Source organism: Physeter macrocephalus, chromosome 16, assembly GCF_002837175.3.
Source record: "Physeter macrocephalus isolate SW-GA chromosome 16, ASM283717v5, whole genome shotgun sequence".
In the NCBI taxonomy this organism is placed as follows: Eukaryota; Metazoa; Chordata; class Mammalia; order Artiodactyla; family Physeteridae; genus Physeter; species Physeter macrocephalus.
In genome coordinates, this window is record NC_041229.1 from 61,681,611 (window position 1) to 61,708,500 (window position 26,890).

Sequence of the window (26,890 nt, forward strand, 5' to 3'; positions counted from 1 at the left end):
CGGGCCCAGCCGCTCCGCGGCATGTGGGATCTTCCCGGACCGGGGCACGCACCCGCGTCCCCTGCATTGGCAGGCGGATTCTCAACCACTGCGCCACCAGGGAAGCCCCTACACAGGACTTTTTGATGAAGGTTCAGGGATAACTACAGTGAAGTAAACTAGTGATCAACTTATAAGCAGATAATCTGAGTTACTTTCTACTGGTCTTTCAGAGCTTCCAGTTCCCAATGTCTAACCCGCCTCTTCTAATGGGTGCCCTCAGGGTTGTCATCCAGTGTTGCACAACTCCAGGGGCATGGCTTACATTGTGTCTAAGTACATGCATCTACTCCACATGTGTTCTGTGCAGTCCTCATAGTACTGGTGCCCGCCTACCATCAGCCACTAGCTTAGATTAAACATGAAGACTCAGTTGAGATGCAAAAAAATTGAGAAGTTCATAGATGGACAGGAGTCCTCTTTCCCATGTTTTCCAAATTCCAGTTTCTTGTCTTGGGCCTTACGTTTTCCCAAAATGGATAATACCAGGAATTGTTGATATGGCTTAGGGGTGTTATTATTCTTTGATCCCTGGGTCAGTTACATCAGAGCACAACATAAGAACCCCAAAATCTGGATATGAGATTTTCATAGTCTCAGGGGCATTCACTCAACAGCCATAATGGTGTGTACTTCTTTCAATGTTGTCTACCTCAGGAAATGGCACCACCATCCACTTAGTCATTTAAGCTAAATCCCAGGAGTCATTCTGGACCCCTCCATCTCGTTTCCTTCTCATATTCAATTGGTTCATTATTTTATTACTGTACTCAACAAAAATTAATTGAACTCCATATTTTTTGTCCAAGCACTCATTAATATTTTTGTCCATGTCTACATCTATGCTTACATCTAGATAGATAGAATTTTCGCCTCAACTTTTCTAAGGAGGCCATCCTTTCTTCCGTTTTAAAGATGAGAAAACTCAGATCCAGAGAGGTTAGGATGAGAATTAAATGAGATATTACATGTAAAGCACTTCAAAGTGCCGGCACATAGCAAGAGCCCAATAAATGTTATCATGTATTAGATTGCCTCCTAATAAGAAAGATAAGACACTGCCCTTGCCTTCGTGGTGCCTAGTTTACTGGAAGATATAGGCTCATGCAGGCGACTACAAAATAGTGTGTTATGACAGAGCAAGTCCAGGGTGCTTTGAAGTATCAAGAAAGACTTTCTAGAGAAAGCATAGTGCCACACAGTATGTAGCACAGAGGCACGTGTAGAACACAGCAGGTGTTCAAAAGCATTCCTTAAATATGTAAACAAATGAATGAAGTATCAAGGTTGATAACCTGAAGGTTAGGTAAGATTACATATAAAAGGGTTTGGGAAGAGTGTCACAGGCTGAAGTAACAGCAGGTGCAAAGGCCCAGAGGCAAGAGGATGTGTGCCACGTTGGAGGAGCTGAAAGTCAGGAATGGCTGGAGAGCAGAGTGCTGGGAGAGGAAAAGGAAATGAGGTTGGAAAGATGAGTAGAGGCCTCCTGGTCATGGAGGCATTGTAAACCAAATGAAAAATGTGGCAAGTGTTAAGGGACATGATGATATGATATTTGGCTTTGAGAAAACCAATTAGGCTGCAGCATGAAAAGCCAGTTAGAGGATGGGGAGTAGGAGTTAGGAAGCCAGTGCAGAAGGTCAGGAGTGAGAGAGCATGGGCGTGAATGATGGCGTTGGGGATGGGAGTAGATACGAGGGACGTTTAGGAGGTGGAACCGAAAGGCCTTGAAGATGGGTTGGGTTTGGGGGACTAGAAGAGATGGAGTCAGGGTAACAGTTAGGTTTCTTCCTTGGGAAACTTCGATGTATTTTGCCACAGTTCTCTGAGAAAAGAACACATGAATAGATGAGTAAGATTGCAAGAGATCTGATGAGGCATAGCTAATACGTTCACTTCTGGACACGTGGAGTCTGAGGGGCCTGTGAGACACCAGAGAGGAGATTCCCACTAAGCAGATGGATACGGGGGTGTGGGTCTTGGGAAAGAATCTGGCTAGATATAAAGATTTGGAAGTTGTTAAGGTATAAGTGGTAATCAGAGACATGAGATTAAGGAGGGTGCCCAGAAGTGTAGGCTGAGAAGAGAAGGGGGCCCTGAAAAACTTTCTGAGAAATATTTAAGGGATGGCAGAGGAAGAGACTGAGAAAGAGTGGCCACAGAAGTTGGAGAAAGCCAAAGAAGAACATGGGCTCATGAAAGTCAAGGGAGGAGAATGTTCAAGAGGGAGGAGCTGTCTTCTGTGGCAAATGCCACTAATGGTTCAAGTAAGATGAAAAGTGTAGCCCAGTGGTTAAGTGTGTAGGCTTTGGATTCAGATTTCCTGGGCCTGTACGGTAGGTCAGGAGAAGCACCCACCCACTCGGGGCTGCATTACTAGATGTATAACTCACAGATAAGAAAATGACACTTTCAGAGCTCAGCATGTATCTGTGGCCTATTTGGAGTTCAACTTGGTCACCCTGACTATCGAGTGAGGAGTATGCCTGAGTCCAAGCCCATGGGGTCTTCCCTTGGGGTATTCCCACCTGGCCCGGGATCTAGAGCTACAGAGCCTGAACTCTGTTCACAGAGCCTCGGCAGACTGCATCAGCAGCTAGACCAAAACAAGCTTCTGCACAAGCGGCAGCTGGCAGAGTGTCGGCAGCAGGAGAATCTCATTGAGAACCTGACCAAGCAGCGGGATGCCCTGCGGGCTCAGCATGAGGCTCTCCTGGAGCAGGTGGGCTCTTCCTGCTGCCTGCCCTGCACTGCTCCTCTCTTGGAAGAGGACAACCCCTCCTAGGATGCCCAGAGGAGAGGATGGGTTGACTTGTCATGAAGTCTCCTGGGGGAGGGGGTAAAGGTAATAAGATGGCTTGGGGTATGATCCCTTAGGAGACCCTAGGAGAAGATGATCCCTCCTGGAAATACATTGAAGAAAGAGGACATTCTGGGAGCTCACTTCAAGAGCCCATCTCTCCTCATTCAGATGGGCAAGGCATTCCTGGGGCCCCTGAGCCAGCTGCAGGTGGCTGACTTTGAGGAGATACGGAGCTATCGAGCGCCACCAGAATCTGTGGTCCAGGTGACGGATGCTGTGTGTGACCTCTTCCACCGCGAAACGGGCTGGGCCAGTGCCAAGCAGCTGTTATGCACTGAGGATTTTTATCAGGTAGGGAATGTGGGGCGCAATGGAGGAGGAGAGTGGAGGCATGGAGGGGAGACTTGGCAAGGCTGTGGGGCAATGTTCAGAGCACCTATGTCTTCCCCCGCCCTTCTTAACACACACTCTCCCAGGAGCTGGTGTTCTTCCCCAAGGAAAAGATGACAGACTCAGAGATGATAAAGTTAAACCTAGCTCTGAAGGCTCCAGGCATGAGCGATGCAGCCTTGCGGGCAGTGAGCACACCTGCAGCACGGCTAGCTGCCTGGCTCCGGGCCGTTCTGTGCTATGGGCTGGCGCAGCGCCGAGGACTGCCCACGGGCCTGCTGTTGCGGCAGGTGGAGGCGACACTGGCTCGGGAGCAGGCCCGCCTGGGCCAGTACCAGTTCCAGGCCCAGGAGATCCTAGTGTACAGTTTGGCCCTGTCCAAGAAGCTGGAAGATGCCCAGGCTTCCCACAAGCATGTGGCAGAGAAACTCGGTCAGGCTCAGTGTGGCCATCACCACAAGTGGCCCATCAAGGCTGCACTGCTCACGCCCATGCATTCCTGGACTACAGAGCTCCAGGTAACCAGCCCCTCCTAGGCTGCCCCTTAAAGTTCATTTCTGCACCACAGTCCCACTCCTCTGCTCTTCCCGTGCCCTCACTGCCTTCTTCTGTCCCACTCTGCCCTCCTTGCCACGCTTTCCTCCACACCCTGCCTTGCTCCCTCTCTGCCAGACCCTCTGCCTCTACCCTCCCCGCTGGCCTACACACCCTCTGGTCTTCCCTTCCACACCAGAAGTTGAAGGGGCACTGCACGACTGTGTTCGGAGATGCTGTCTTGTGTTCAGCTGCCATCAGCTACCTGGGTCCCTTCCCACCAATGCGGCGCCAGGAGCTGCTCGACAAGTGGCTGGCTCTCTGTAGGGGCTGTCAGGAGCCGCTGGGCCCAGATGACGTGGCACAGGCACTGAAGCAGATGCAGAAATCTGTCATCACGCCACCAAAGAAACCCCTGCTCTCCACACGCTCTCCCTTCAACCTTCTGGCCTTGCTGAGCTCTGAATCGGAACAGTTACAGTGGGACCGAGACCTGAAGCCCCAGGCAAAGTCAGCCCGCCTGGCAGGCCTGCTTCTGCGAAGTCACACTCACTACTTCAGTTGCCGTTGGCCCCTGCTGCTTGACCCCAGCAACCAGGCCCTCATCTGGCTGAATCCACTGCCTCTAGAAGAGGCTGGATGCTTGGCCACAGGTCCCACCAAAGGCAAAGGTAAAGCCAGGGATAGTAAACACAGTGCATCTTGGGTGTCTGAGCTGTCCAACACTCTCAGCCACATGTGCTCTTCCCTTTCATCATGAAGACACTAAATTTTTATGGCCAGGGTATCCCAGATTTCATCAGCCAACATGATATATTTTTAAAAATATTTATTTAGGGCTTCCCTGGTGGCGCAGTGGTTGAGAGTCCACCTGCCGATGCAGGGGACACGGGTTCGTGCCCCGGTCCGGGAAGATCTCACATGCCGCGGAGCGGCTGGGCCCATGAGCCATGGCCGCTGAGCCTGCGCATCCGGAGCCTGTGCTCCGCAACGGGAGAGGCCACAACAGTGAGAGGCCCGCGTACCAAAAAAAAAAACCACCACCAACAACAACAAAAAAGATTATTTATTTTGGCTCTGCCAGGTCTTGGTTGCGGCACGCGGGATCTTTAGTTGAGGCACGCAGGATGTTTTAGTTGCAGCATGCAGACTCTTAGCTGCGGCACGCATGCAGGGTCTAGTTCCCTGACCAGGGATCGAACCCAGGCCCCCTGCATTGGGAGCACGGAGTCTTACCCACTGGACCACCAGGGAAGTCCCCAGCCAACACGATATTAATAAATTAGGTCACATTTACATTTTGGGGCCCATATTGCAATGATTCTGAATCTACGTGGATGACCATGATCTTCCGCATCCTGATCTGCTCAGCACTATTGGAAACTTGAACTACAACTCACAGCTTTACTACCCAAATTTATCCCATGTTCAGGAATTCTGGGGAAATATTTCTATTGGTCCTGCTTGGATCAGAGACCCATCTGGGTGAGCATCAGAGGAGCATTTCCTAGGGGAAGGGAGAGTGTTTATTTCCCAGTACTGGTAAGAACAATGGACATCTAGAATAGAAGGTGTATAATAAATTCGTCTGTAACAGGGGCTCTATAAGCAGACTATCTGGGTCAAATATCTGTCCTTTGCTAGCTGTGTGACCCAGGCAAGGTATTTAACCTCTCTAAGCCCAAGTTTATTTGTCAATAAAATGAGGGTCTTAATTATACCCATCTCATACATTGTTGTGAGTATTAAGCAAGATAATTCATGAAAAAAGAGTTCACACAGTGTCTAATACATAATAAGTTCTCAAAAACATTAGTCATTACTACTATCAATATATTACCGCTATCATTATTACAGTCCATCACTTGGCTGTCCGGCACAACTTTCCGTCTCTCTGTTGTTCCCATACACCATTACAAAAATGTCCATTATGCAGCTATCACAGGTGTATCTATAAATTAATTTACCCCCTCTCTAATAAGAGACATCCTAAAAGAAACATCTAGCTGCTATATCCAATTCTGAGTCCTGAAACTCTGAATGATGTTTGTTGCTCTTGATCGGATCTGGATGTGGCTCTTCATGATTCTGTAACCTATGCTACGTTACACGCTGAATCTCACCATACCAATACACCTGATATGCAAAGTGAAGCAAAATCAAATCAAGATAACTGTAATAAACTTCTGTTTAGAAACTTGGAAAGGGTAAGAAGTGCACACTGTATATTGGTCTCTAGCATGTACTGTACAATGCTAGACAGATATAGTAAGACAAATGATTAGCATCATTTCACTGGCTAATGGAACTCACTGGAGTGAGTTCTTGGACAGCCAGTTCAGCTGCCCTGAGTTCTGATGAATAAATAGCATAATTTTCCTTGCCCATTGTCCCCAGGGCTATCTGTGAGAGGAAAGTTGGGCAAAAGTCCCCTGTTCATAGCCGTTATGCCATAAATGTCCACTTCCTATTGGAATGGGTATGGGGGCTTAGGATTTGCCTTAAAATTAAGCAGACACAGATCACTTGTTACCAGGTGGGAGATTTTCCAGCTAATCCCTTAAAATCTCTCATCTTTTTTCCTGCAGATTTCATTTGTAAGGACTCTATTAGCTATTAACAGATGCCAGAAACCTTGATACATTCTCATTATTGAATTTAAACCCTGGCTTCTGGCTTCTGTCTCTTAACATTGGTTCTAGGGGCTCCACAAATTCCACGAAGCCTTAGTGTAACTGTCATCCATCTAAACCTTGGCCTTCACCTCAGAGCTGTAGTAAGAAAATAGTCTCGGTAGTGAGCTTAGGCTAACTGACCATGGAATGGAGCCCCTATTTGGGCTGTATGCAAATCAAAAGGGGGAGGGAGGCTACTTCTTGTCAAGCAGGGAATGCATAGAGAGAAGTGCTTTGGATGAACCTGGAGGCTTCCCTGATTTTCCAGGCTCCTCCAATAGCCCATAATTTCCTATTCCATGTGACATGATATACAGAATCATTTTTTATAAATCAGCAAGTTGCATGAGTATCTGATCATGTGTGATCTGAAATTTCTTGATATGAGAAGAAAGGAATTCCCTTTTTTTTTTCTGGAGGTTGTTTCTCTCATCTAAGTAGAGAAGTAGCCAGCATGCTCCAGTATTTTCTACTAAATCCACTAAAGTTCAGTGAGCACATGGTCCAAGTCCCACGAGATAAGCTAACTTCTTACCCACCACATAGCCTAACTACCTTCCCAGTAGGGAAAAGAAAAATCCTCACTTCCCCTTACTCCCCAGTGTGCTGTATCAGTTAGGAATGCTCTCACTACCAGTAACAAAAATCCAGCTCACCATGGGATTTATTCATCTCACATTATAAGATGGACTGGGATAAACAGGTACAGGGCTTCAGTGTTGACTTCAAGCACCCAGAATCTTCTACCTTTCTGACCTATGATCCTTGGTATGTTCATTTATCACATTGTAGTGGGTTGAATGGTGTACGCCCAAAAGAGATATCCACATCCTAACCTCCAGAACCTACGAATGTGACCTTTTTTGGAAAAAGAGTCTTTGCAGATGTAATTAAGTTCAGAGTCTTGCAATGAGACCATCCTAGATTTCCAAGGGTTGGCCTAAGTCCAATGACAAGTGTCCTTACAAGAGACAGAAGAGAAGGCATAGGTCCACAGAGGAAGGCCGTGTGAAGATGGAGAGAGAGTGGAATTAAGTAGCCATGAGCCAAGGAACTCCTAGAACCACCAGAAGCTGGAGGAGGCAAGAAAGGAGTCTTCCTTAAAGCCTTCCGAAGAAGTGCAGCCTTGCCAACGCCTTGATTTTGGATTTCTGGCCTCCAGAATTCTGAGAGAATAAGTTTCTGTTCTTTTAAGCCACCATATTTGCTATCAAATGTGCTATCCCTCCAAGCATCGTGTCAGAGTTTCTCCTAGCCGATTCTGTCCCCTTCATCAGGAAAACAAAAGATCTTCCAGGAATCTCAATATCCAAATGCACTAGGCAGAATTTGGCCCCCATCACCTTTGTCCTCTGATGTTACTCCATGATGATGTTACATGGCAAGAGAGACTTTGCAGATGTAATTAAGGTTGTGAAACAATTGACCTTAAAATGCCCATTTTATGATTGGGTTGGTTTTTGTTTTGTTTTGGCTGCTTTGACTCTTCGTTGCTTCATGCAGGCTTTCTCTAGTTGCGGTGCGCAGGCTTTCTCTATTTGCAGCAAGCGGGGTTACTCTTCATTGCAGTGCACAGGCTTCTCATTGCGGTGGCTTCTCTTGTTGCAGAGCAAGGGTTCTAGGCTGGTAGGCTTCAGTAGTTGTGGCACATGGGCTCAGTAGCTGTGGCTCGCGGGCTCTAGAGTGCAGGCTCAGTAGCTGTGGCGCATGGGCTTAGTTGCTCCACGGCATGTGGGATCTTCCTGGACCAGGGCTTGAACCCATGTCCCCTGCATTGGCAGGCAGATTCTTAACCACTGCCCCACCAGGGAAGTCCCTGTTTTTTGTTTGTTTGTTTGTTTTTTGATATTGAGCTATAGGAGCTGTTTGTATGTTTTGGATATTAATCCCTTGTTGAAAAGATATATGAACCCCAGTATGCATAGCAGCACTATTTACAATAGACAAGACGTGGAAGCAACCTAAATGTCCATCGACAGATAAAGAAGATGTGGTGTGTGTGCGTGTGCGTGTGTGTGTGTGTGTGTGTGTGTGTATTAGCCTTGATTTTAGCCCAGTGTAACTCTGAGCAGAGTGCCTGATCAGGCTTGTAAGCTACTGAAGTGAGAGATAATAAATGGGGTGTTGTTTTTAGCTAAGTTTGTGGTAACTTGTTAAGGAATAGGAAACGAACACACCAAATTGTGGACCTGGCAACCTCCACTTGCCCACTTCTTGAACACTTAATATTTTAAAAAATCCTTAAAGTTCTTGACAATTAAAAAAATAAGTATTTATCTTTTCCAGATCCTGCAGTAGAGGAGGCAAAGGAGAAGGGGGTTGCAGACGGCTGCTGGTCAGCTAGCCACCTCGTGCACAGCAGTATCCATGGCGTGCCTAATGCCGCAGTCTATGGCCTTTCTCCTACAAGTTGTTACTTCCAGGCGATGACCTCTATGCTAGTGATGACTCTTGTAGTTGTTAGTGACAGAATTTGCTTAGGCAAAAAGGGAAATGCACTGACTCTTCTAACCAACCTGCAGAAAAGCAGAAATGGAGCTGATTTCAGGGGTGACTAGAACCCCTCCCTGGAATTTTAGAGTAGCAATAATGAGAGCTACCCTTTATTGAGTGCTTGGTAGGTACCAGCAGAGTGCTTTCTATGCATTGTTCCATGTCATCTTCACAGTAACCCTATGAGGTACTCACTACTATCAACCCCATTTTGCAGATGATGAAATTGTGTCATAGAGAGCTTAAGTGACTTTCCTAAGATGTCTTCTCGCAGAACTTCCTTCATGAGCTGGAGCCCTTGGGTGAACGGGGCTCCCCAGGAGCCTGAGGCCCTCCCTGAGAAGAGCTCCTCTTCATCTTTCTGCCACAGGGAAGGGCTTCAAGAGAAATCAAGGAAAAGAGTCTAAAGAGGAGGACACGGGAGACGAAGATGATGAGAGCGATGAGTGTTATAAGACAAAAGAACAGAAGGCAGGAGAAAGGGGAATCAAGAAGAAGAACCAGGAAGAGGAAGAGCCTCAGGAGCAAGAGGAGAAAGAACAGGAGGAGGGGGCGGGGACTGCGACTCAGTCCCCGCCCCCTCCTGAACTCCGAGTCCTCTCAGGTGCTGACCCAGAGCTGGGGCCTCAGCTCCAGGAGGCAGCTGCCTGTGGTGAGAACTCGTCCCCTCCACCCACGTGTCTCCTGGGTCCTCCCCCTACTCCGTGGCCCCACAGGACTCCAACACCCCAGTCTGACCTCAGCTCCCACCTTTACCCTGGGCACTAACTCTGTGCAAGAGCCCTGAGGCAGCCTTCCTGTCAGCCAGAGGGGAGCAAGTCGGAGCCAGATTTTGTGCATGGGGGTGCCCAGGTGCTGGCATGGTGGGTAGGGTGTCCTTGCCTCCCCCTCGCAGGCCTGCCGGTGCTACTGACCAACATGGAGCTGGGCCTAGAGTGCCCAGAACTGCAGTGGCTACTGCAGCGGGAACAGCTGTGCCCACCCCAGTTGCAGCCTGGCTTCTGTCTCTATCTGAGTACTACCCTTCCCCTCAGTTCTTTGGAAAAAGGTGAGGCCCAGTGGGTAAGTTGCCAACACAGCTTTGTGGGAACACCAGGGCCTGAGCTTCACTCAGTCTGGCCCAGAGCGGGCTCAGGACTGGAGCAGGGGCCACACTCCCTGTGTGTGTCTCACCCCTGGCTCTGCCAAGGGGAAGAGGTTAAGCATCTCCCATGTGATTCCCAGTGCTAGGCTGTGAATTGCTGAAAGGGCTGAATGTGCTGGACCTGGGCATGAACATGGAACTCCTAGAAGAACAGATGCTGCGTGAGATCTTGTGCACAGAGCGTCCTGAGCTTGAGAGCCACTGGCAGGACCTGAGGATCAGATTCCTGGACACCTGGGAAGCTGTGGAGGCTGCTGAGGTACTTGGGGGGTCCAGTCTGTGGGTTGGGATGAGCTTTGCAGGGGCCCAGGTACGGGGGTGGAGGTGAGTGCTGCTGATTGGGAGCTACGTGGGAAAGGGCCGGATCCACGCAACAAGTGACTGTTTGCAGGAGCGGCTGCTGACGATGCTGCTGCTCCAGAACCCAAGGCATCAGAAACCAGCCAAGTTCCTGCGAGACATGGTGAGGGCCCAGGCAGAGCTGTGTCGGCTGCGTGCCCAATTCGAGGAGTTAGAAGAGCTGAGGATGCAGGAGGTGGCATTGTGGGCACCCTATCGGCATGTGGTCTGGCATGGCATGGCCATTATAAAGGCTCTTAGCTCACTGCAGAACCTGCAACCGCTTTTCCGTATGAGTCCAGAGAATTGTCTGGCAGCCACCAAGCGGGCTCTGAACAGCATGAAAGGTGAGATTCATCAGCAGGAAGAACTACCCTGCCATCTGCTGCAGTTAAAAAGACAGCTGACCCGCCAGCTACTGGGCAGCACTGTCGCTACACTGGGCCTGACCCAAGTACCCTTGGTGGGTGCCTTGGGTGCTCTGGCTCTGCTGCAAGTGGCAAGGAAGGCACCAGAGCTGGAGAGGCTGGCCCTCTGGCCTGGACTGGCAGCCTCTCCCAGCACAGGCTACAGAAAACCAGTCCCAGGTGTGGCTCGACCGGCCTGGCTAGGGCTGAGAGCCTGGCACGAATGTGAGATGTTAGAGGTACTGCCCCCATTTGCTGGGCTGTGTGCATCCCTGGCAGGCCACGCCAATGTTTGGCAGGCTTACTTGTCACTGTCATCCACAGTGCTGGGTCCTGCACCGGGGCCTGGGACTGACCCATTCAGCCTCCTCCAGAAGCTGATCCTGTGGCGTGTGCTGCGACCTGAGTGCCTGGCCAGTGCTCTGGCAACCTTCACCACCAGCCTCCTGGGCCGGCCCCTGGATGAAAACCTGCGTGCTCCCACCATACCTTTTGAACACAGTCGGGCTACTCAGCCCACGCTGATTTTGTTGCCACCACCTGGTCACCCCACAGCCACTGTGCATCCCCTGACCGTCATCCAGAAACTGGCTGCCAAACATGAGCAGGTTTGAGCCTAGCCTCTTGGCCACGGAGCCACCGGGCTCTTAGGGCTGGGATGGGGTGTGGGTCTCCCCTCCCAGCATTCTCATGGATCTTTCTGGGTTACTCAGGGACTTTTCAGGTCATCTGTGGCATTACTCTGGGTCCCTTGGGTCACCCTAGGATCCCTTTGAGTTACTCTGCCATTTTGCTGTTGGTCCTCAGGGGCAGAAGCATCTGAAGGTGATAGCTCTGGGCTCTGAAGCCTGGGACCCGGTCTCGGTTGTGGTCAGCATTCTCCGCAAGGCTATGCACAGCGGGCACTGGCTGGTGCTGGAGAACTGTCATCTGATGCCTCGCTGGCCAAAAGAGCTGCTACAGCCCTTGCTGGGGCTGTTGGCCAGAGCCAAGGGTGGGTTTGCTGCCTAGAGATGGCTTCTAGGACCCTATCCTACACTCGGGCCTGAGCTTGAACTCAGATCTCATGGCTGATCCCCTAATCACCTTTGTATCTGACTCCTAACCCCCTAGCCTCAAGTCTGATCTCTAGGCGTATGTCTGACCCTTTACCCAGCGATTGATCTCAGCCCCATGTCTGACCCCTAGTGGTCTCTGACCTGGAGTTAGAACCGCTTTTCGCTCAACAAGCAAGAGAGAACGTGGCCACTGTCCACAGAGATTTCCGTCTTTGGCTTATCGTGTCTGCAGAGGCTATTGCTTCCTTACCAGGTGAGGAGCTTCCCCCCATAGGCTCTCAGATTGGAGCGGGGAGGTAACTGTATTGTGCTGACTCAGCACTTTCCTTCCTCCCCCCCCCCAGCTGTGCTGACTCAGCACTCCATGCCTATTTTCTGGGACCAGTCCCTGGAGCTGTCCCATGTCTTGGTCGACAGTGTGGAGCTAGTCCAGCAAGGACTCTGTGTGCAGCCCGCAGCCAGGGTGCTGCCTCTGCTCCTCCTACATGGCCTCCTGCTACACCGGCAGTGCTACGGAATGAAGCTGCAGGCTCACAGGGGGTGCTGGTGAGGGACCCTACCCATCCTACTCTGTCAGTCACTCCACAAACACTGAATATTTTTCACATGCTGGGATTCATCTCTGGGGAGCTCCAAAATGTGAGGGCAGGGGGAAAGGAAGTCAAGGAAGGCTTCCCCAAGGACTTAGGGATCTCACTTTGAAGTGAGTCCTGACAGCAGAGGCAGATCAGGTGGAGATGAGGCCTTTCTGAGCAGAAGAAACTGTGCTTACCAGGAAAGAGGACTTCAGTGTGGCTGAAGGGGACACACTGGGCTTGAGTGGGGACAGGTGAGGCTTGTGGCGGAGGGCCTTTAAGACCATCGCAAGGGACCTGATTGGATCCTGAGGTCAGTGGGAAGCCACTGAAGGGTTTTAAGTAGAAGACACATGATCCCATCTGTCTGTTGGGAAGATCACTCTGGCTGCAGCGTGGAGAATGGATCAGATGGGGCAGGGCTGGAGGCCAGCATAATAGTTTGGGGAGGCTCTGGCAGTCTTGAGGAACAAGATCATGGTATGGGTGGGAGGGACTAGGGTAGTCACAGTGGGGAGAGAGTAAATGTGGGGTGAGGAAGAGGGAAGAGTCAAGGATGGCTCTCAGATTTCTGCCTTGGACAACTGGGTGGGTGGTGTGGGAGGAAAATGATGATTTCAGTTGAAAGGAAGTCGTATTGGTGGCGCCAAGTGGCGATGACTAGTGAGCCCTCATGGGTCTGGAGCTCAGGAGAGAGGTTTGGGCTGGAGAGAAAGATGTGAAAGTCCTCAGCATATAGATGGTTTTGAAACCCTACTTCCTGCTCTCCACCCCCAGGAGTCAAGTGACGCTGACCCAGGTCCTGCAGATCCAAGACCAGCTGTGGGCCAGCCTGAGCAATCCCAAAGCTGCCATGCAGGAGCTGGCTGGTGAGACTCCTCCTGTCCCCCATGCAGTCACCAGCCCCCAGGAGAGCCCAGAAAGGGGTAGGGAGGGGAGCACTGAGATGGGGACATAATCTACAACTTTGGTTTGGGAGGTGGTGGAAACTGAAGGGGCTGTAACTGAGGGGCTCTGACCTCATCCTCAGCTTCAGTTTTCTATGGGGGTCCTGTGGGAGACGAAAAGGACAGGGAGGTCCTGACTAGCCTCACGCAAGCCTGCCTGAGCTCCAGCAGCGGGAACCGGGCCCAAGCACACACACCCCAGTATCTGCTGGCCACTCTGATGCCCAGCCCGGGTAAGCTCCAGTCAGGTATCTGCGTTGAGGTGGGGAACAGAGCAGTAATACCACCTTGCTCAAGGGAATGTAACAGAGGTACCAGTAAAGGTGTAGAAGGGGGCAATATTCACAGTTATGGGATGGTGATGGTTTAAGGTGTCAGAGTGTCAGAGAAAGGCCTACTCCCTCGGGTCTGGGGTGGGAAGAGACAGTCTTATCTCTCACCTCTCACTCACCTCCACCCCCAAGAACTAGGGGAGCCGGATGCTATGGAAGAGTGCAAGGCCCAGATGCACCTACTGCCCACGCCACCTGAACCCCGGATCTGTGGACTGAGTGCTGGCCCCCAGACCTGGCTGCTGCGACGCCAGAGTCGCGCTGTCCTGAGCGCGCTGCAGCGGTGTTCGCCCACTTGGGTTCCGGCGGCCCGTGGAGGCTCCCGGCGCTCGGAAAGGCGGCTGCGACAACGCCTGGTGCAAGCCAAGCGGAGGCTGGAGTCATTGCAGGCTCTGCTGACAGAGACCACTCGTCAAGCTGAGTCTGGCGCGGGGTGGGGGGAGCTGGGGCTGAGTGCGCCGCGGCCGCTGGAGGGCTTCCTCAAGACGGAGGTGCTGGAACTGAGCCAGCTGGTGGGCGCGCTGCAACGGGACCTTGATTGCCTGTTGCAGCAGCTGAAGGGCGCGCCCCCGTGTGCCTCCCGGCGCTGTGCAGAGGTGGCTCACGCTCTCTGGACTGGCCGCCTACCCTCGCCTTGGCGACCTCACGCGCCTGCCGGGCCTCAGCCGCCCTGGCACTGGCTGCGACAGCTGTCGCGCCGTGGGCAGCTGTTGGTTCGCTACCTAGGTGTGGGAACCCAAGTACCAGAGCGCATCTTTCACCTGTCAGCCTTTTGCCACCCGCACCGCCTGCTGCTGTCACTGCGTTGGGAGGCTGCCTTTGCTGGGGTTGACCTGACGAATTTCCCTGGTTGCCAAGGCTCTAGCTCCAGTCAGCTCCCACATAAACGTCAGGAGCTAAACAGCCCTCTGCACCTCCAGGTATCCTCGTGCTGCCCCTTCGTTTCCAATTCCGCCCCTTAAAGTCCCTGATTACACCTCTTAGTTACCCCACCTTGCCTCTTCTTGGTTTTACTCCCTCTAGCCCCATCTGTTTCTCTGATCCCGCTCCACCACGACCCCACAGCTTCTTAGCCTTGCCTGACCAGTTTCTGGCGCCCCCAGGTGGTGAACGGCCCAAACCCAGAGGTTCCAGAGGTGGGGCTGCTGCTGACTGGGCTACAGCTCCGGAACGCCGAATGGGACCCGCTCGCAGGGGTCTTGCAGGACAGTTCTTCCAGTCAGCCCAGCCCCCTGCCTCCGGTCAGAGTCAGCGCCCAGGCCCCGGGGGCCAATGACGTGCCACCCCCAGCTGGCCTGGCCGTGTATTCCTGTCCTGTGTACTTGGAAGGGCCCCTCGGCACCACTAGGCTGCACAGCAGGAAGATCCTGATGCACCTGCCCCTGCCCACGAAGCTCAGCCCCGCCACCTGTGCCCAACGGAGAGTCCATGTGTGCAGCCCACCGTTGCCCTGAGCCCTCAGCCAAAATAAAGCTGGAGTGCTTTGATGAAAGATTTCTGAGACTTAATAAGGAATGCAGGTGTGTGCCCACTGATAATGTGACACACTGAGGGGGAAGCACAGTGTAGACAACCGAGAGAGCTGGTCTGTTCACAGTGAAGGTAGAAAAGGGTGTGTGCCTGGCGACGGGGAGAGGGGAGTGTGGGTACACTGTGGGGGAGATGGGCCTGGGGTTAGTCATGTATCCAAGGGGCTAGGCAGATCTCAGGATGGCTAACACACAGGACTTGGAATCCCTACCCAGCTCTCGACTGTGCTTTCAGCTCTTGTGCTAAACCCACAAGCGATATTTTTAAAGGGAGAACATTAGAACTCAAGATAATTTCTTCAGGCACTTAGCAGTATTATTGGGAATGCCCCAATCCTGCCCTACTAGTCATCCCCTCCCCCGGAATGCATACTGAGTGAGTCACACACACACACACCCCAGAATGGATCCTGAGTGAGTCATACACACACACACACACACACACACACACACACACACAAAAGCAAAATAAGACACAAAGTCATATGTTCATTCAACGATTAGTTATGAGCACTCCTCTGAACAAGGTGCTCTTCCAGGCACTGATGAGGTTGTTCTAATGCCGGGAGACAGACAATAAAAGGCCAACATATAAATGAGTTAAATTTGATGACTTTTAAGTGCTATAAAAAAAAAAACAAAGCAGGCTGATGTGTTAGAGAGTGACTAGAGGGGAGCAGTTAATCTAGTTTGGGTGGTCAGGGAAGGCTTGCTGAATATTTGAAAGAGAGCTATTTGAAGATCTAGGAGGGTTTCAGGTAGAGCCCTCAGTAGGTGCAAAGGTGCTGAGGCAGGAACAACCTTGGGGTGTTCAAGGAACAGAACATATAGCTGGAGCACTGTGAGTGAGGGTCAGAGTAAGCCAAAAGGATGGAAAGGTATAGAAAGGGGCAGATCACGTACAGCCTTTTCATGATAATGAGCTTGTATTTTTTAAAAGAAGGAATCTATTAGAGAGTATTAGTTGGGAAATGAGCTTTTTCAAAGATCACTCTGGCTGTTCTATGATGGGTGGATGGATGGAAGGAAATCCAGAGTAACGAAGGAAGATTTGTTTGGAGGCTATTGAAGTAATTCAAGTGAGAGATGATGGAGTTTGGACTAAGGTCATTAACAGTGGAGATGGAGAATTAATGGATTTAGGAAATATTCTGGAGGCAAAGCCAGCAGAACTTGCTGATGGATTGAATGTGAAGAGTGAGGGAAATGGGCAAATCTACCATAGGATGACTGAGCAACTGGGTGGATCATGGTGTCACTAACTGAGATGAGAAATTTGAGAGACAGGTTGGAGGTAGGGAATCAGGAGTTCTGCTTTGATACGTTCAGTTATTATTAGTTGCATGATTGCTTGCTACCCCAGGGCAAACCCCTCTGACAAAAGCTGGGTTAGAGTATAGCAGACAACACCAGCTAAAAGCCAACAACAGCTCCTCTCCTTGCCCCCAAGCACCAAAACTTACTAGGTACAACTTAGTCCCCTTGCTGTATGATTCGGTACAAGCTACATGGTGGAAGGAAATGCAAACAGAGGTTTATACTGAGCATCAGTGCACAACCTCTTCACAGTCATCCCACTTGCTGGTTGACTGCAGTGCAACTGATTTCCTTTAACGAAAGGCTAAGCAAAGAGGCAAAAGCTTTCCCTTTCCTCAGAAACTCTTCCCTTTTCCTTTCCACACTCAACCAGGGGCATGCCTACTCCTTCAGGAGAGGAGATTAGCAGAGTATTAAAGAAGTCCTTCTGGATAAATGAACCCTCTGTCCATATTTACCATCAGTGCTATTTTCCCCAGTGGGAACAGGGAACAATAGTGATATACGAGTAAAACCATCTGAAATTGGTTAACACAGAATAGTTTCTACAAATCCACATCCTTCTCTAGACCAAAATTTATTCTTTTTTGTAACCTAGCATTTCTTTTATTTTTTTAAATTTCAGCTTTATTGATGCATAATTGACTGAAATTCGTTCTTTTTTTTTTTTTTTTTTTTGCGGTACGCGGACCTCTCACTGCTGTGGCCTCTCCCGTTGCGGAGCACAGGCTCCGGATGGAGCGGCATGTGGGATCTTCCCAGACCGGGGCACGAACCCATGTCCCCTGCATCGGCAGGCGGACTCTCAACCGCTGTGCCACCAGGGAAGCCCTGAAATTCATTCTTGAGTTATGCCCAGCAAATTATTAAACTTAGTCAATCAGAGATTATAAAATAAGTACCAAGTGACAGCACAGCTCAAATACAATGAATGCATGTAAAAATGTTCCAGCTTTGACAATTTCACTGTTGAAATTGTCTAGCAGATAAATTAGAATCTCATTAGGGAGAATTCCCTGGCAGTCCAGTGGATAGGACTCAGTGCTTTCACTGCCAGGGCCTGGGTTTGATCCCTGGTCGGCGAACTAAGATTCTGCATGCTGCTAGGTGTTGCCAAAAAAAAAAAAAAAAAAATCTCATTAGGGAAGTAAAGTCCCAATGAAAGGAAAGAGGAAGTAAGACACATGACAAAGGGGAGAAACATGTCCCATCCTGTCTGGACAGATGGGGTGGCAGGGGTGGGGGTGATGGATGAAGGAGTGGAATCAAGGGAGGGAGGAATATGACAAAATCAACTTGATCTGGGACTTCAGCAGTAAACTGAGGTACCGAGGGCAGCGGCTTTTGCCCTTTTCCCTAACTGGGACTTTAGAACGGAACTGCTCTGCAGCATGGACGTACTGTGGCTCCAAGAGGATAAAGAAGGCAGAGTGACATGGAAAGGAAGAAGTGTCCCTTGATCCCTACATGGTGTGGAAACTGAACAGAGACCTGTTAGGCTCGAGGGAATATGAGGCAGAGAATCACTGGGGTCTGCAGCACCAAACAGAGTTGTTGAGAGGAGGCCAAATTGGCAGAGAGGGGCAAAAGGCCCTGACAGCTGAAAAAGACAAGACCACGAATTCATCAACTTTAGAAGCAAATTCTGGCAGGATGCCCAGGGGTGGAACTGGGCCAACCATACCCAGAGAATTCCAGCTTGTGCACACCCAAGAACCAGTATTAGGCCAGCGACCCCTTCCTTCTGACATCAAAATGCCACACAAGCCCTCCTCTCTACACCTAGATGCCACTCTGGAGAGGAGCAAAGGTAGAATGCTCAGAATTTTAGAATGCTCAGAATTTGAAATTCTGAGCCTGTATTTCAAAGAGAAAAAATGAAACCTAAAGAGAGTGAGACAAATTTATTTCTAGCCTCTTCTACTATTCAGCAGAGTAGAGAATGGGAGTGAGACTTGTGAGGAAAATCAGATCAGTAATTGAGAAAGGAGCTAAATTTTATTAGCATATCCAAATTTGTGAGGAAGTTTGTGATCCTGCTCTGTACACTATATGCACTAATAATCCAAAGACCAAAAATTTCATTCATTAATGCTCTGCAGCTCACCTGAAACTCATATTTTTTCAGCTTTTCAGTCTAATTTGAAATCCTCATTCAGAAATAGGATATATAGGAGAAATGCCTGAAATAGAAAAAAAAAAGTGCCAGTTCACCCACTAATGCCTAAGAAGCCCTGGAAGCTATAATAGTAGCTATAATAGGTACTATTATTATTCCATACTACAGATCAGGAAACTGAGATACAAATTCAGTAAGTTATTCAGGTCATAAAGTCAGAGCCAGTTTGTTTGTTTTTTACCTTTATTGCCTGTACTTCTTTCTTTAAAAAAATTTAGTCAGTAGTTATTACAACAAAATCATACCTGGGTCTTATTTTAGGCAAAGTGTACTCTTACTCAGGTTTCAAGTTCTTACTCTGCTTAACATACTTTTCTCACTTTGTGAGAGAAAACTGGACCATTTTAGACCATATGACTATAAGCCTGTGCTTGAGAGCCATGCAAGGAATGGTATTTTGAATAAGAGTACTTGAAAAAACTTCAGGATGACAAATCCTCTTGGATGGGACCTAAGACAGCACTACTTTATAATGAACTTTTTTCTGCATGAAAGAACATAGTAAACATCCAGCACAATTGTCACTGGCCCTGAGGATATGAGCCACCGGTTAGAATGGGGATTCAAGTTCGCCCCACTGAATATGGGTTTCTCTAGGTGTATGTGAGTTGGGGGAAGGTGGCCCCTCTTTGGTCTTGGACGAACGATTAGCTCATCCCCGGAGAGTATGGGTCTGCTGGAAGACTGGTTGGTGTCAGCACTGAAGGTAGAGACATGGGCCTTTTGAGGGTTTAGTCTTTTTAGATTGAACAGATTAACCCATTTTGGGGAGCAGATCCTACACGCCATATGCCAGGTACTGGAGGAGTCACTTTCAAATCGGTTCTCTCCTTTAATCCTTTTAACAATCCTGCGAGTGTTATCAACACCCCCCCCCTTTTGCACTTTTTAAAATTGAAATATATCTGATGTACAATATTATGTACGTTACAGGTATATAATATAGTGGTTCACAATTTTTAAAGGTCATACTCCATTCATGCTTATTATAAAGTATTCAGAGCCAGGTTTTGAATCCAGGCATTTGTCTCCAGAATCCATTCTCGCTATGGCATTCTATTGCCTCTACTGTAACAAACGTTGGGTAGACAGTGGAAAACACGAATCCTCATGCACTGTTGGTAGATGGGTATACTAGTGTATTCTGGGGAGCAATCTGGCAGCACCTAGTGAAATTAATTAAATACAATATGTCCTAGCAATTTCGCTACCAGGTTTAGGTCTTAGAGAGTCACACACAAAATGAGTTGGGAAGTGTTCTGTCCTACTCTGCTTTCTAAAAGAGCTTGTGTCAGAATGATATTATTTAAATGGTTGATATAATTTTCCAGTAAAGCCACCTTTTTTGTTTTGTTTTTCTGAGGAAGTTTTTAATAACAAATTCAATTTCTTTAGTAGGCTATAAGGTAGCCTGATATAAGGCTATCAGGTTTTTTTACCCTTGAGTTTTCAGAGTTATTTATATATTCTAGATACTAATCCTTTGTCAAATATGTGGTTTGCAAATATTTTCTCCCAGTCTGTAGCTTCCTATCTTAATAGGATTTTTCATAGAGCAAAGGTTTTAAATTTTGATGAAGTCCCCATTTATCAATTTTTTCTTTTATGAATCATGTTTTTGATGTCAAGTTTAAAACTCTTTGCCTTGCCTTAGATATCAAAGATTTTCTCCTGCGTTTCTTTTCTAAGGGTTTTATCGTTTTATATTTTACACTTAAGTCCATGATCCATTTTGAAGTCGTTTTTGTACACGATCCATTTTGAGGTCGTTTTTGTACAGGTGTGAGACTAGGTCAAGACAGATAGATTAAAACTTAAGTATTTTTGTAAGCATTTATTTTTGCCTATGGATGTCCAAGTTCTCCAGCTCCACTTGTTGAAAAGGCTACTTTTCCCCCATTGAATTGTGTCTGCACCTTTGTCAAAAATCAGTTGGGCATGGTTGTATGGGTCTGTTTCTGGGTTCTCTGTTCTATTGATTTATGTATCTATCCTCCCCTACACCAATACCACACAGTCTTGATTACTGTAGCTATGTAGTTAAGTCTTGAAATTCGGTAAACTGATTCCTCCTACTTTATTCTTCTTTTTCAAAACTGTCTTATTCTAGTTCCTTCGCCTTTCCATACAAATTTTAGAATACAGTAAGTCCCCTACATACGAATGAGTTCTGTTCTGAGATCACGTTCATAAGTCCAACTTGTTCGTAAGTCCAACAAAGTTAGCCTAGGTACCAGCTAACACAATCACCTATATAGTACTGTACTGTAATAGGTTTATAATACTTTTCACACAAATAATATATAAAAAACAAACACAAAAAATAAAGAAAACATTTTTAATCTTACAGTACAGTACCTTGAAAATACAGTAGTACAGTATCACAGCTGGCATACAGGGGCTGGCATCGAGTGAACAGGCAAGGAGAGTTACTGACTGGAGGAGGGGGAGGAGGTGGGAGATGGTAGAGCTGAAGGATCGTCAGCCACAGGAAACGGAGGGCAAGCTGCATGTGACAATGTATGCCAGACATGTGAACTAACTTACGTGACTGGACATCTGAACACGTGTTTGCATCTTTGAAAGTTCAACACTTGAAGGTTCGTATGTAGGGGAACAACTGTAATCTTACCTGTGTCTACAAAAAGTCATGCTGGGATTTTGATAGGAATTGTGTTTAAACCTCTGTACCCATGTGGGTACACAACTGATGTCTTTACTAAGTTTTGCAATCCAAGAACATGGTATGTCTCTCCATTTATTTACATCTTTGATTTCTTTCATCAGTGTTGTAGTTTTTAGCACAGAAGTCCTGGAGACTTTTTTCTTGGGAGTTTTAAAGTTACAAGTTTAATTTCCTTAATAGTTACAGGGTTATTTATTTCATATTGCATGAATTGTAATATTTTGGTGTCTTTTTTTGGGGGGAAATTGTTCCATTTCAACTAAGTTGTCAAATATACGTCCAGAGTTGCAGTATTCCTTTATTATCTTTATATATTTGTCTGCACAGTCTGTAGTGATATTTGTTGTTTCATTCCTGATATTGATAATTTGTGTCTTTTCTGTTAGTCTTGCTAGAAGTTTGTAATTTTATTGATCTTTTCAAAGAAACAGCCCTTTGTTTCATTGATTTGTTCTATTCAGGTTGTTTGTTTTCAATTTCATGAAATTCTGCTCTTACCTTTATTATTTCCTTCCTTCTGTTTGCTTTGGATTTATTTCCCCCCTTTTTCCCCCTAGATTGAGGTGGGAACTTTGATTACATTCATTTAAGTTTATCTCTTTTCCAACGTATACATTTAGTGCTATACATTTTCCTCTCAGCATTGTTTTAGCTATGCCTCACAAATTTTGATATGTTCTATTTTCATTTTCATTACATTCAATGTATGTTTATATTTCCCTTGTGACTTCCTCTTTGACCTACAGATTATTTAGGAGTGTATTGTTTAGCTTCTGAATGTTTGGAAATTTTCCTGTTACTGATTTCTAGCTTGATTTTTTTGTGGTCAGAGAACATACTCTATATGATTTCAAATCTTAAAATTTGTTGAAATTTATTTTATAGCCCAAGATGTGGCCTATCTTAATGATATGTTACATGGGTACTTGAAAATGATGTGTATTTTGTTGGTGGAGTATTCTATAAATGTCAGTTAGATCCTACTGGTTGAAGGTGTTGTTGAGTTCTTCTATGTACTTGTTGATTTTCTGTCTAGTTGTTTTACCAATTGTTGAGAGTCTCCAACTGCAAGTTTGGATTTGTATATTTCTCCTTTCAGTTATATCAGATCTACTTCATGTACTTTGCACACTGTTTGGTGTGTACACATTTAGAATTGCTATGTTTTCTTGCTGCATTGACCCATTTATTATTATATAATGTCCCTTTCTCTCTCTGTCAAAATCTTTTCCTCTGAGGTCTACTTTATCTGATATCAATATAGCCACTCCTGGTTCCTTTTAAATAATGTTTGCATGATATATCTTTTTCTTCCTCTTACTTTCAATTTGCCTATATTGTTATATTTAAAGTGAGTTTCTTGTAGACAACATATATTTTGGTCTTTTTTTTTCAAATCACTCTGCACATCTTTGTTGTTTAATTGGTGTATTCAGTTCATTAACATATAATTATTGATATGCTAGGGAGTAAATCTGCCTTTTTTTGTTTGTTTTTCTGTTTACTCTCTCTGATTTTTGTCTGTTTTCTTTTTTCTGCTTTCTGTGAGTTAACTGGATATTTTTTAGAACTCCATTTTGAGTTAGCTATAGTGTTTTTTAGTTTATATCTTAATATAGCTTTTTAGTAGTTGTTTTATGTACTACATGATATATACATTACTTAACATGGTTTACTGGTGTTGTCATCTTGTTCAAGTGAAGTATTGAAACCTTACTTCCCTTTATCCTTCCCTGTTTGTAATGTAATTGTCTTAATACATTTAGAACTACATCAATGTTATAAACTTTGCTTCAACCATCAAACACAATTCAGAGAACTCAAGAGAAGGAAAGCTAGCTGTACATGCACACGTTTGTTTACACATATATTTGTGCCCTTTCATCCTTCCTGATGTTCTAAGACTTCTTTTATCATTCCCTTTCTATTTGGAGAACTTCTTTTAGCCATTCTTTTAGGGTAGGTCTGCTGGTGACAAATTCTCCTAGTTTGCCTTCATCTGAGAATATCCAAATTTCCCCTTCACTCCTAAAGGATATTTTATTTTCACTGGGTATAAGTTTCTGGGTTAACAGTTCTTTTATTTCAAAATCTGAGAAAAATCGTTCCACTCCCCTATAGCTTCCATGGTTTCTGATAAGAACTCTGCTGTCATTCAAATTGTTTTTCCCCTTTAGGTAAGGTGTCATTTTTCTTTAGTTGTTTCAAATTTTTTCTTTTTATTTAGTTTTCATAAGTTTAATTATATATGTTTTAAATGGATTTCTTCATGTTTATTCTGTTTGGGGTTCATTTGCTTCTTGAATCCATATGGATTTCTTATCAAACTTGGGAAGTTTCTGGATATTTTTCATCAAGTGCTTTCTCAGCTACATCCTCCTTCTCATCTTCTTCTGGGACTTCAATGACACAATGTCAGATCTTTTGTTATAATCCCACAGGCCCCATCAATTTTTTCAGTCTATTTTCTCTGTTGTACAAATCAAGTACTTTGTATTATCCTTTCTTTTTTTCCCCCTTTTAGTTATTTATATTTTTCTGTTCTAGAATTTCCATTTCGTTCTTTCTTGTAGTTTCTATGTTCTGGCAAGGTTCCCCATCTGTATATTCGTTGAGGCCATATTTTCCTTGAATTTCTTATCCATATTTTCATTTTATTATTTGGACACATTAATAACAGCTACTGTGAACTCTGTGACAACTAAATCCAATATCTGAGCCCACTAGAGTCAGTTTCTATTGAGTGTCTTTTCCCTTGAGTATAAATTACTGTTTATAATTTCATATTTTTATAATTATAATAGGGCTATAATTTCCTATTTATTTGCATGTCTCGTAATTTTGGTTGAAAACTGGATATTGTGAATAATATGTTGTAGAAACAGAAACTACAAGAAAGAACCAAATGGAAATTTTCATTCTGTTATGTTCTGAAGATTTGTTGTTGGTGTTGTTATGAAGGAATTTTGGGATGGGGGGGCCTCAAAATGCAAATTTCATATTTCCTATGTTGTGCATACAACAGTTGACATATCTACTTAGTTCTTTTGGCTTCTAGCAGCTGCATTTTTAACCTAGCCTCAGGGCATCTCACCTGCATTTACATAGGTTAGTCACTGGCCAAAGACTTGGACAGATTTTGGGGGTTCATCTCCTCTATAGTGCTTTTGCTTCTGGGATTTTCCTTTTAAATTTCCAGCTGCTCTCCACTGCCAAACCCTGTCTTCTGACACTTCAGCTGCCACCCAAGCTGGACATGAATTGAGGAACGTATTCAGGCAAAAATAGCAGCAAATTTGCACATCTTACTCCAGTGCATTTCTGTCATTTGAAGATAGACTCCACACTGGATTCTGCCAGCTATTTTTGCTAGGTCCCCTTGATTCTCCCCTTTGCATGTGTAATTTAGTAGTCATCCAAAGATTTGGGTTGAGTTTGTCCAAATTTTGGTTTCACCCCTTATACCACTCTCTCTTCCAGGATTTCTGCTCTTAAATTTCCAGCATTTTTACCAGCCTTGAACTCTGTCCTCTGCTGTTTTGAGTAAGGCTGTGGTTTTCTGCGTTTGGAACTCGGGGATAGGGTGGGGCTGGAAAATGGGGTGGGGAAGGAAAACCTTCAGACAGAAAGACCACAAAAATCACAATTCTTACCCACTGCAGCTAAAGTCTTTCATGGGTAAATTCTCCTCTGCTTTCTGCCTGCTTTTGTCCACTTTCCAGGGCCTTCAAATATTGTTTTTTGTTTGTATTTTGCTCAGATTTTATAGGTGTTAATTGTGGCATAACTGGCCTGACAAATTAACTTGAAATCTGGAACCAAGACTCATATATACACTGTATACATTTAAGAGAACATTTATAAGAAAATCCTTCCCCCATTTTTTTGTAGTCACAAGGATTTGGATAATCTAAATGTCTTTAGAGGAATGGCTATGCTAAATGTTCTAAACAAATACATGTTGGAACACTAAACAGATGTCAGATGCAAGTATGTACTAGATCCCAGGGATACAGTATTAAATAAAACAGATAAGTCCCTACTCTCTTGGAATTTACATTCTAGTGTGAGGAAACACACAATAACTATATAAAAAAATAAATATGTAATTTAAAAGGTGGTGATTAGTCCCTTGAAGAAACACTAAGCATGGTAAGGCAGTAGAAAGTATTGGCTTAAAAAAAAAAGTTTAAAAAAAAAGTATTGGCTAGAGAGAGGGATTATCTGATAGACTGACATTTGAACAGAGACCCAAATATAGTGTGGAAGTAGGCCATAAAGATAACTGTGAAAATATATTCCAGGTAGATGAAATAGTACAATGGCCCTGAGGCAGGGGCATGCCTAGAATATTCAATAAATAGCAAAGTGGACAGTATGGCTGAAAAGGTGTGTATGAAGGGGGCGAGTGTTAGAGAGATACTTGGAATCCAGATAACACAAGGGGCTTTTCGGTTATAGTAAGAACTCTGGGCTATATTATGAATGAGATGGGAAGCCATTAGAGCATGTGAAGAAGAGGTTAAAGTGAGTTAAAGGTACATATCGCAACACGAAGAGAACTTAAAAGCACTGTGTTGAGTGGGAAAAGGAAGATTTATAGGAAGATATCACTTATGTTCACTCATGAGCACAGATTAAAAAGTCCTATACAAAGTATTATTAAACTGATTTCAACAATATATAAAAAAGATATAATCAAATAAGCTGATTTTATTCCAAAAACTCAAGGTTGATTTCACATATGGAAATAAATCTTTTACTTGCTACACTGACAGAATTTTTAAAAATATATGATCATCTCAATTCAGAAGCAGCATTTGACAAAATTCAAAATCCAATTCATGATACAAGTAATAGCAAGTAGAGCACATTACTGATCTGACAACCATTAATCAGAATCTCACTTCAAATATCACACTCAATGACAAAATACTGAAAGCTTTTCCTTCAAGTCTGATAATGATTCAGACTTCCACCAACATCACTCTTCTTGAACACAGTGATGGATCTCCTGGCCAGTGGAGTATAGCATGGATAAGAATAAATGATATAGAATTAGAAAGGATGAAATAAACTGATATGATGTTCAGAGATGATATGAATATAATATATGTAGAAAATAAAAGAATACAGATAAATTATTAGAGTTAGTAAAGTGAGGTTATTTAGCTAAATTATTAGAGTTAGTAAGTGAGGTTATTTAGCAAGGATGCTGCTCCATGGTCAACACACAAAAATTGGTTATATTTCTATATACAAGCAAGCAGAAAATGAAATTTCTAAAGATCCCATTTGCAAGACGTTTAAAAAAGAAACAGTAAATGCCTAGGAGTAAATCTAACAAAAGATGTGCACGAAGAACTTTGCACATAAATGTATAAAACATATTGACAGCAATTAATGAAATGGAGCACACAGACCACAGACTTGGAAGCCTCAG

The 26,890-nt window shown here is 45.7% G+C and overlaps 1 protein-coding gene across 1 annotated transcript in view; it reads left to right on the forward strand.

Annotated features, from left to right (window-relative positions):
• The window catches only part of DNHD1 (dynein heavy chain domain 1), a 78,264-nt gene extending 63,074 nt beyond the window's left edge, over positions 1–15,190 (forward strand). The window contains 15 exon segments of the mRNA XM_007102994.3: positions 2,612–2,761; positions 3,011–3,193; positions 3,319–3,750; positions 3,966–4,437; positions 9,305–9,586; positions 9,830–9,982; positions 10,159–10,337; positions 10,470–11,432; positions 11,632–11,818; positions 12,013–12,135; positions 12,227–12,428; positions 13,235–13,326; positions 13,488–13,637; positions 13,869–14,656; positions 14,840–15,190. Of these exon segments, the coding sequence (XP_007103056.2) occupies positions 2,612–2,761; positions 3,011–3,193; positions 3,319–3,750; positions 3,966–4,437; positions 9,305–9,586; positions 9,830–9,982; positions 10,159–10,337; positions 10,470–11,432; positions 11,632–11,818; positions 12,013–12,135; positions 12,227–12,428; positions 13,235–13,326; positions 13,488–13,637; positions 13,869–14,656; positions 14,840–15,190 (4,707 nt within the window).
• Positions 15,191–26,890: the final 11,700 nt, after the last annotated feature.